General features: G+C 35.7%; 1 protein-coding gene across 1 annotated transcript in view; it reads left to right on the forward strand.

The window, feature by feature from the left end:
- Nucleotides 1-4431, forward strand: part of NDFIP2 (Nedd4 family interacting protein 2) — a 62999-nt gene extending 58568 nt beyond the window's left edge. Inside the window, exons 7-8 of the mRNA XM_060079815.1 lie at nt 1495-1600; nt 3003-4431. Of these exons, the coding sequence (XP_059935798.1) occupies nt 1495-1598 (104 nt within the window). The 3' untranslated portion in view covers nt 1599-1600; nt 3003-4431. The remainder of the gene's footprint in view (nt 1-1494; nt 1601-3002) is intronic.
- The last annotated feature ends 6572 nt before the right edge of the window (nt 4432-11003 follow it).

Consider the following 11003-nt stretch of genomic DNA (forward strand, 5'->3'; position numbering starts at 1 on the left):
GATCAAAATGTTCCTCTCACATAATACTCAGAAGAGTGCTGAGCACATCATAGAACGCTGAGAAACAATAGCTGCTGAGTGATCGGTTTCTAGATGCGAATTGGCTTATTTTGGAAAATGCCTGAGCAGAACAAAATGTGTCTTAGAATCAGCAGCTTCATAGACAAAAGAAGGGATTTCACAAGTAATTTTGGTGTACATGTTTCAGTAGTACTTTTACGTTTGGATCACAATATCATTATCTTTGAACAGCATCTGGAAGGGCATGAGGGTAGAATTCAGAGCGGGAGTCACAAGTGGAAAGAGGATATGGGAGCAGATGGGATCAGATTTAGGTGAAACTTATACCACTTGTTTAAGTCATTATTTGTATATCTCTTCTATCTTTCCTCTCTAATTTATTATAACCATGCTTCTTATTTTAGTGCTTCGATTATTGTCTTAGAATTGGGTTACAAATTTCAGTTGAGACTTTACATTTTAAATTGACAGACTCTTCCTCCTGGTGAGGAAAGTTGCATGTGTACATATATTTTGGTCCCTGCCCTCCTGCCCACCATTACCTAGTTAAAAATTTACTGGAGTCAATAAATGTTGCCCTTAGAATTGTATGCTTAAGTATATCAAAGACTTAGCTCTACTAATAATGGTAATGCTTTTTATACTTAGCTCATATTTTTCACCTGAAACTTTAAAGCATTTCACAGGCTTTGTTTTATTGATTACTAAAGATACCTGTGATTATTATAAATGATTATTAATGTAAATGATTATTATTTAAAAATGCTATTTTACAGAGGAGAACACTGAGGTAGATAGAAGATGCATCTCAAATCATTTAAGAAATCACTAGAGTGGCTGCTTCCAAAGTCTTCTTGATTTTTCTCAACTTAATTTTTATTATAAATTAATCTTTTATTACTTGAAAATAATAACTAATAAGTAAATTATTTACATAATGCACATATCTCTAAATGCAGATCTTGCAGATGACAGGCACCTGATCTTGCTAGACAGGCTTATTATTGGTTTTATCCCACAATTGTTAGCAATTACATGCATATGTTCTCTCTTGAATACTTTATATCAGTAAATATGTCTTAGTTTGCTTAGTAGTTATAGTAATTAAAAAGTTTGGTATAAAATGGGATTTCTATGAGTTAAATGCATTAGGTAGCTTTGCTTTTAAGAAATAATTTAGTAAGTGTGTATCTTTGTGTAATTTTGGATTTTCATGGCTAGATTTATTGCTTTATTTTAGATACATCTAGGTGTAACAAATTGAAAGAATTTGGGGGTGGCAGTAAAATTTTATTATATTTCCTTACAATAGAGTTGTCATTATAATGTAAAATATATTATGGAATGACTGTAATCCTACATGTTAAATTCTTTAGACGAAGAGGATCTTGTTTATAATTGTCTATCTAAAATTTATTGTGTCCCCTTTCTGTGTAAGAACATAACATATCTGTATTATTTCAACCTTCTCAGGCCTGCTTCTTTTCTTCAGAGGATTTGTTAATTATCTAAAAGTCAGAAACATGTCTGAAAGCATGGCAGCTGCTCATAGAACAAGATATTTCTTCTTATTATAGAGGTAAGAAATATTAGTATATTAATTGTTTATTCCTTTTGTATTCAAATTCACCAGATGCATATTAAATGCTTAATGTGTACTCATGTTGTTTACTCAAATTCAGCATATTTAATAGATTTTTATGCTGTTAACAGTCACTTACCGAAATTTAAGAGGTTGTGGACTTTTAAGATAACTTCCATTTTTAAAATTGAATTTCATACATTTTAATTTTTAAAAATGTATTATGAGTAAACTGAAACTTTAAATCAGACTTTTAAATTTCTTTTTAAAGCTTGACCACAGGATGTATACGAAGTAACCACCAGCACAGCATTTGAAAGCTTGAAAAACAAAATATAACAAAGCACTTACACAGAGAGAATGGGCATTTTGCATAAAACAGTGTGAAATTCACATAGATATCTGGTGGATAAAACAAACAAACAAAAAAACAAATCTGTGATTGAAAAGCAACTTGCCATGCACTGTTCTTAACAAACTGGATCAATGAATAAAAGTTGTGTGAAGAAAATAGGAGCTTTGTTACTATTTTCTTAATGTGTGCCAGTTTGTATCAACAACGAAGGCTGCAACTTGAATAAATGGGAGTATAAAGAAATGAGCAGAGGTTGTCTTACTGGTTATCCAGTGATTTTCTGGAGGCTGTGTCTATAGTAAAGGCATTTATTTATTGTGCAGCTAGTAGATCTTCACATGAAGAGACCTCATATCTCTACTCGCTATACTATTCATACTTTTAAAGCAAGTACCATACACTTCATTGATTTGAACTTTTAAAGTAGTTGAACTGCATAAGCAAAATGTCCACTAAAGCACTTAACTTCTGGATGTATCTTTAAGTACAAAATGTTTCAAGTTGCTATGACTTAAGTATAAATAAATTGTATGGTTTGTGATTTGGTTGCTTAAATTTTATGCTTATATGAGTTTTACATAAGCTGACATGATTTACTTATTTCTGCTAAAGAGAACAATGATTACAATTGCATGGATTATATTTAAATATCACTTTAAATGTTCCACTAAGGTTTCTTCCTCCCCCTAGAAGATGTCACATTTTCTCTTTAACTGGTAAAATGTCTTTATAAGCAGTGACCTTAAGAGTTTGTCGGTATTACCTGTAAGATAAAAGGCAAAGTAATTTTACTAATTTAAATGATATTCTGTGAATATTCAGTGTGATTACCTTGTTTGCATTTTCAAGAGTAAACTATAATGTAAATATTTTCTAGATGGTTAGAAACCTAAACTTTAGAATATATTTTGATATATGCTACCTTATGTCATTCTTACCAAAAGGATATTATATACTTGATGTAATACTGCTTATAAGATCGGTTTTCATTATGCTGTCGTTTGCAACTTAATACATTTTAAGGCTAATTCTTTTTGTCCCTAGACTGCATCGGCCAGACATTCCTTTCTTATATCAATGTGAAATTTCCAGATCGTCTGTAAACCTGCAACTTTAATAAGATAGAAGACTACTAAAAGCAGAAGACAAATTAGTGAAGAAAAGATAGAGCTTCATAACTGAATGGCAGAGTGGTTTATGCTTAAAAGCCATTTCTGTTCATTCTCTTAAATATTTATATTTCATTTGTTTTGCACAGTTGCATATGTGCCCATTTAAAAGATTTGGGTATACTTGAAAGAAACCATAAAGTTGTAGCAGTAAAGTGGAGTCACATTTGATTAATCAGTGTTTGATATAATTGAAAGAGTTGAGTGATAAACAGTCTTCCAGCATGTAAATGCCATTGACTTCTGACCTGACATTTAATATAATAAAAATGAAACTATTAACCATGTCAAATACTTTAGTTTCTGGCTCTTAGATTTATCTAGTAACTCTACACATGAAACATCCTTTGTTATATATAGAGTTTTTTGAAACCTGCAGTGCTGATTATTAGGCTTTGTCAGATTGTTGAGCCAATATTTACATCATTATTTAGCAAAACTTTCTGTAAATAACCATGCATAAATTACTTTCTTCATTTTTTCTTAGAAATTGTGTCTAGATATCTCTTCATTAACTTTAAATTAAGTGAACTTAATATATATAGAAAATTTGGGTGTTAAAGATAGTTCTAGGACAAATTTTAAGAAAATGTGGGTATGCCACATGTCCTTTATAAGAAAATCTTTTTTTTTTTTTTATAGGGACATGACAGTTTTAGGGTTTTTCAAATGAGAAGTTTGGTTTTTAGCATTGTCCATCTTAGAGATTCTTGCAGGAAGAGATTGTATTCGATATTATATTTATTTCATTTAAGACATTTTTGAAAATTAATTTTCTGAATAAGATACTCTCATTTGCATTTTGTCTTTTAAAAAGCCAATAAAAAGTATCTTTAAATATCATTGTAATATTTTTTCCTTTAGATGTTTAGTTTAATTTAGCAAATAAAAACTTGTGCTTTTAATAGCTTCTTGCTTTCTGATTGTAGGATTAACTTGTAAAAATCATTTCCTGAATTGAGATATGTGAAATATCTGTTTTCAAGTTATGGAAATGTATCTGTGGAATATAGGGGTGTGAGTGTGTTGCGAGAGTGTGTGTGAATATTATTACAACTGGAATCTATTTTACATTTGTAAGCTACTACATTTTACAAATCATTTTATGTCTCATCTGTTTTCTCTTCAGTTATATCTTTGCTTTTGAAATGCAACATTAAAAATGATGGGAATTATCTTTTAAACTTAAAAATCAGTTGATACAGCTATATAGAACATATAAAATTGATTGCTTGTTTATTATTAGACACTGACTGACTACTAAAAGATACATCTAAAACTATTCAGGGTCATTTTTCCATTTCTGAAAAAATAAAATTTATTATGCTTTATAACTTTTTTTGTATTTCTCTGTATTTTCTGATTTATTTCATTGTCTTTGATAAATAAAACATGTTTTGTTTTGCTAATTGAGACTCCTATTTTCTTGTTTTCCCTCATTTATTCTCCTCCCCTGCTAGAATTTTTATTGTTGGTTAAAGTACCTTTGTTACACCCATTGAAGTAAAACAATAGCCTGGGGTAAAGAAACAAAATATTTGATTTAGTTGCCTGATTTGGAAATTAATTAAAGTTAAAATTTACTTAGAAGAAATGTGAACTCGTGCTAGATCTCTTTATTGCACATTAATTGTCCTGTAGACCTGTACTTTGTTCTTTGTAATAGTTTTTAATGAAATTAAGCTATGATACATAGTAAGTTAAAATATCTAGATCATCTATCATACATCAATTTATTAAAATTTTATTTTTGTTTCTGTGGTGTTAATACTTAGTTTCTGCATGTGGATGTTGACCCAATGTCAAAACTTCCCTTTTTGTTTTGATTTTTTTCCCCCCAAATCTGTAAGATTCAAGTGTGATGTTACCTGATCCTCTTTAATTGGTACAATTCATTGGTAGTCTTAAATCTCATCATCCAATCAGGAGAATCAGAATATTATTTTAAAAAACAACATTCTCTTCTGGATTTATCAGATCCTACGTACTTCCCTTCATTTCCTATGAGCTTGGACAGAGTAGCTGCTGTTGTGTTTTGGAGATACTTAGTTGCCTTTGCACTCTGCCTTAAAGATTGAAAATCAAAATCCTTGTTAGGGTATCTATAAACAATTTTTGAATGAGTGTGAACTGGAGCTCGGAAGTTAATACAAAAAATATATTACATTATTTCTATTATATTTGAATAAGCTAGTTATGGCCAGAAAAATCCATTTTTATGTTTTTATGAAATAAACTGAATTTAAGGTAAAAATACATTTTCTATATGGTGTGTTCAGGATACATCTTAGAAATTAAAAGACAAATTCTATAGTTGGTTAAAATGAAAATCTCTTTTTAATAGAAAAAAATACTAATCTCTAGCCTTTTATTGAGTCTATAAGCTATATCCCATGCCTTTGAAGTTCATAAATTTTAACCTGTTAAGACAATAATCACTGATATTTCCAGCAAAACCTCTGATGACAGGAAAAGTGGAGTTCAGAAAGTCCAGTTGGAGAAAAATTCAGGGTTTCTTAATTTAATATAATTTTTTTCAACTGGTCTATACTGTCCCCAAAAGCACAAAGGTAATGATAGTGCAGCTGATACTGTATTTAACTAGAGTGACATATATATCCTGAGTTTGCTCATAACAGATCTGGTTATTCCTATTTCCTTACCTTATATAGTGCCTCCTCTCTCATAAGTGTCCTAATTTGGAGGAGAAATTATATGATCACCCTGTACACTGTGCTGAGAAGTGACTGCCTAAACCCACTGCCCTTTGAGAGAAGTAACTGCAGTATTAGGGCAGGAGTCACCTAGTCACCTAATCAGCCCTGTCTAGACACCCGTTTTGTTGGCCTGTAGAACACACATAGTACTATTTTTTTTTCTTTTTTTTTTTTTAAACAGAAGTTGTATTGGAATGATTCCGCTTATGGTAAATAGTAAACTGAGCTTTTTGTATGTTTAAACTGCTGTTAATTGTTATTTTAATTGTTTGCTATTTAATTCTTCAAATAGTCATGAAAATTAGTGTATTATGTTCTAAAACCTCATTCTTGATAAAGTTCAACTGTTAGATGACAATGTGCCATTTAATATTGAATGTCCTTGCCCATATATAAAGCATGTTTTATACGTGTTAATAAAGTTCAGTAAATGTGGAAATGTGAACCTGTCATGCATGTTTTTCAAAATCAGTTTGATTCACAGTATATTATCACCACCTTGGCCTCACAAAATGTTTATATGATCAAACTTATGTTACATGAAAACAACTGGCATGGAATTAGGTTGGAGTGTGGGAACATCATTTAACTTGTCACAGTAATTTGTATGTTGGGAGATAGATTGCAATTTAATTTTAATAAATGCAAAAGCATCAGCTTTATGAAGATAATTTATGTTTCTTTCTACTTTGCAAAAGATTAGTCGTCACCTTAGATCAGACCTGCTTATGGGTGTGTATTCTTTTTTATTATTATTTTTTTTGCGGTACGCGGGCCTCTCACTGTTGTGGCCTCTCCCCATTGCAGAGCACAGGCTCCGGACGCGCAGGCCCAGCGGCCATGGCTCACGGGCCCAGCCGCTCCGCGGCATGTGGGATCTTCCTGCACTGGGGCACGAACCCACGTCCCCTGCACCGGCAGGCGGACTCTCAACCACTGCGCCACCAGGGAAGCCCCATGGGTGTGTATTCTTATTTGGGACATATGACCTAAAATGCAACCTTCCCTAAAGTTATTTAGAAAAACAGAAAAAGCTCATTCCATACTTCATAAAAGTTAAGCAGTTAAAAAGAAAATGTTTATTTTGAGCTCAACATGTTTGCTTGTTTTCACTTTTCTTTCTTGATGTTTTCAACTTAGCTTTCTTTTTTTGTTTGTTTTTGTTTTGAGAGATTAAGCTACCTGCTTCTAAAAAACCCACTTAGTTTTCATGGAAACCATTTAAAAAATTCAGCATCTAAATAGGGAAGAGATAGGGTTATTGCCCCTTTAACAGCTGACGTTATAGCAAGCCCAGATCACACGCTGGTTCACATAATCTTGGAGGTGGTTTTCCTCTCAAGCTTGCAAAACAAAAAGAACAAACAAACCCACTTTATTACTTTCCTACTCCTTCATGTTTGTTTTAATTAAATCAGTGCTTTACCTTTAGTGACAGCAAGAGGGGCCACAGACTATCCTTCCTTAAAGCAGTTTCTTTTCTTCTTTTAGCTTTACCAGAAGCATAGTGAGATCAGCAAATACAACAAAAGTTTGCCCAAAGCTCAGACGCAATCTGGAGGATTCAGAATGTGAAGAGTAACAAATAACCTTGTTGGAAAGATGAACTCTTCAGAGGTGTAAGAACTGTACTCGTGCATAAATCCCTAGTGTGGAAATATGTTATTTCTTTTCCATCAAACTTAGTTTTCTCAGCCATGTAAATTCCTGCATAGTGATTTGGTTTGACTAACTATGGCATTTGGGCTGTAAACCTTTAATTCCCATTTTATTCATTCAGAGAGAAGACCTAAAGACCCTTAATTGCTAGCAAGCATTGGTGACCACTCATCCTAATATAATAAAGTGTGAAATATCACTTTCTAAATCCAGATTTTTTAAATGATGAGACTGGAAAGCGTCAGTTCACTGAGATTCATGAACCTTCTTTTTTCAAACGGGATAAAATCAAACAAAAGTTTAATAACATGTATACATGGGAAAGACCCAGAAAAACTGAGTAACTCGCCAAAATGGCTGAAACCCTCACCTTAAATACCATTTTCAGCTGAGGGTTATGAACTTTTAAGAGACAGCTGGGTCGTACATTTCCCTAATTCTACAGGATCTCCAGAGGTGAATTTTTGATTGAATGATTCTTTGAATATCTCTCTGGAGCTGTGATTGTTATTCAATATGGTGCATTATAGTCAACTGGGAATTTGGGGGAAATTAACATCCCAGCCTCCATTTCTAGAGATTCCAATGCAGTACGTCTGCCCCGTGACAGCACATTTCCTTCCCATAGTTTGAAGTTGTGGGATTTTGGTCTAGTAGTCCTGCTGATCCCTCTCTTATCATGTGTTTCTCTCTATATCCATCTCCTTGTGTATAAGTGATAGGAAGTTACAAGTGTTCGGATCAACGCATAAGTCAGACTTTGCAGGGCAAGGAAAAGACATGTAATACAGATCTCAAACGGTTAATGAGCATTTCTGGAGTTCTTGCTTCATGACCTCTCTCACTGAGAGCCTTCTGGTTTTCCTGCCTTTAAACACACAGCGTGGCTCTCCGCAGGGCTGTATCTGCAGGGCAGTGTGGGAGCGTTGGGACAGAATAGAACTGTTTGTGCTGAGAAGGCAGTTACTTTCTCCATAATCCTGTAAAGCGAGCAGAATTGGATTAATTACCATATAGTTGATTTTTCTCGCCTCAAAAAAATATAACGTTTTTCCACTAGTATCTTCCCTTCTCTATCCTTGAGGAGCCTGTGGATGATTAAGAGAGGGGAGCTTTGTGTAACAGGAAGACTGGGTTTTAGAGCTAGATTACCCCCGGACTCAAATATCAGCCCTCATGCAAGCTCAGGCAATTTGCTTAACCGACACACCTCAGTTTCCCCATCTGTTTGTTGGGAAGCACAATATGTACCTGAGGATTAGGTGAGATTTATGCAAAAGGAAAAGGTAGACATTATTATTACATCTTTCAGCTCTGTGTTTGCTGACTGGGCTGCCAGTTAGTGTTAGCAGATGCCTCCAGGACCTGAAGTAAGCCCTTGCCTGATGTGGGCATTTTATCTGCCAGTCCCTTTGGAAAGGGTGATTATAGTAGCATCATGCTGATCGAGCGCTGGCTCTCTGTATCTCCTCTGTGGCAAGTGGAATTAAAGCAACAGTTGCCTAGATGACCATTGATTTTAAGGGGCCCAGTTATGCAAAGAGTGGAAGCGCTCCAGCTGGTGGGGCAGAGGAAGCGCACACAGGTCCCCGGGCTCGGAAGCCTGCAGGCCAGTCCCTCAGAGTTCCGCTGTGAGTTGATGAGATGCTGTCACTCTCTCATTGGTGACTCATTGCTTTTGCTCAGGGAGCCGGTGCACTGAAATCCTGGTTGGGAAGTGAACGGAAAATAGGTTGGTGGGCAGGTGGTTTCTGATTGTAGAATAAATTACTTCACCAGCTTTCTCTTATGAATGATGGGTTCTTAGTCTTGGATTTATTTATTTTTTTAATGTCTGTGACTTTGAAAGGGAAACACATAGATTGGAGCTAAGTCCCTTGGACTCTACCGTGACCGTAATTGGGGTGAGATGTTTCTGAGTGCCAGTTCATAGTTCTTGAAGGGATGATGCTGTCGTTGCCACATGAAATCCATCTCCTACCTTATTCCTCTTCCCATCTTCTTCAAAAAGAGCTGCAGTTCTCTCTCTTTTGGGGAAGCCTTTCTCATCCTCCTGCCCTGACTCTGGTCCTCTTGGTTCTTAGACCCCTCTATTATTCCCGTCAAGGCATTTATGACACTGCGCCATCACTGTTGATTTTTGTGTTTCTGTCCCCAGTGGTGGATATTTTATCTTATTCAGCTTTGCCTGCCTCCCCAGCACCTAGCACAGATCTTGACAAATTGAATGAATGGATGGATGGGGTGGGTGGCATAGCTGCTAGGGCCGGGATCTGTGTGTGTCCCTGGATATGTAAGATGCTTTCTGGCCTCTAACTCAGAGGCTAATGGGAGCAGATTTATAAACAGAAAAAGGTGCTAACGTGAGATAGATGGGAACAAACATCATGGGCCTGAGTAATTGATCTCTGAGAGAACTAAGGCACCCTCCACTGCAGAGATGACACTGGAACTAGATCTGGGAAAGATGGGAGTGTGCACGTATGTTTAAACGTTTCATGTTTTACCATCTCTTACATGATTCCCTTCCTTCTTTCCTCCTCCTCAGAAGGAACTAATCCTCTTTTCAGTTCCCATGATACTGCACCTGAACCTCTTCACCTCTTCTCTGGGTCGGAGTAATTTGCATTCACGCCTAGTCACTTCCGCTGAGGGTAGGATCCAGGCCCAGTGCAACTTCAGAGTCCAGTGTGCCCAGCACACGGTTACACCTTTAAAAAATCAAGTCCGAGATTCTCCACCTGCCGTTGGAGCCATTCACTTTACCACTTGACATATTACTAACTTCAGAAGCCAGCAATAGTACAAGCACCCTCTTCTCCAAATACACGGGTACAAGAAATATATGGAATCAATTGTGATATCTCCTTTTCACCTATCTCCCAACTCCCTCTCCCTCTCCAGAACTAACCACTGTTAACTATCATATACTCTCACAGACATTTTCCACATACATTATTTTACTAGAATGGCCCTGTGTTCTGTGATGTCAGCATGACTTCTAATTTCATCAAGGTGAGATGTTCCCAGGCACAATGTTGGAGAGAACGTGCCTTTTTCTCTGTATTCCAGGGGGCAGCTCTCAGGGGAGAGTATTATTTCTTCCTGCGAATGTAGTTTATTCCTGAGAAACCAAGGCTTATTTCCGTGGTCCTATAGTCTCTAGATGAAGAGTGACTTGTGGCTTCAAGCCCTTTGGGAGCTGGGCTGCTCCAGGATCAGGTATTTGCAGCATTTAAATGTCCTGTCTTATTATCTCTTACAGCTGTTTTGGTGAGAATTTCTCTGGAACCAGGTTATTAGGTGGAAAGGGGTTGGGGTTGATGAGGATAACCAACCTGGGCAGGTTTAGAGAAGAACAAAATGATTCTGGGTTTAAAGTTAATTTTCCTTGCTTCAGTGCCAAAATTGTGTCCCAGGGTTCTCTGGCTAAAGCAACAGATGGTTAAAGCCCCTCCTTTCCTTTTCCCCAATTTTTCCTGCCTTGGACTCAAATGTGA

Source organism: Mesoplodon densirostris, chromosome 17 (assembly GCF_025265405.1).
Source record: "Mesoplodon densirostris isolate mMesDen1 chromosome 17, mMesDen1 primary haplotype, whole genome shotgun sequence".
Taxonomy (NCBI): domain Eukaryota; kingdom Metazoa; phylum Chordata; class Mammalia; order Artiodactyla; family Ziphiidae; genus Mesoplodon; species Mesoplodon densirostris.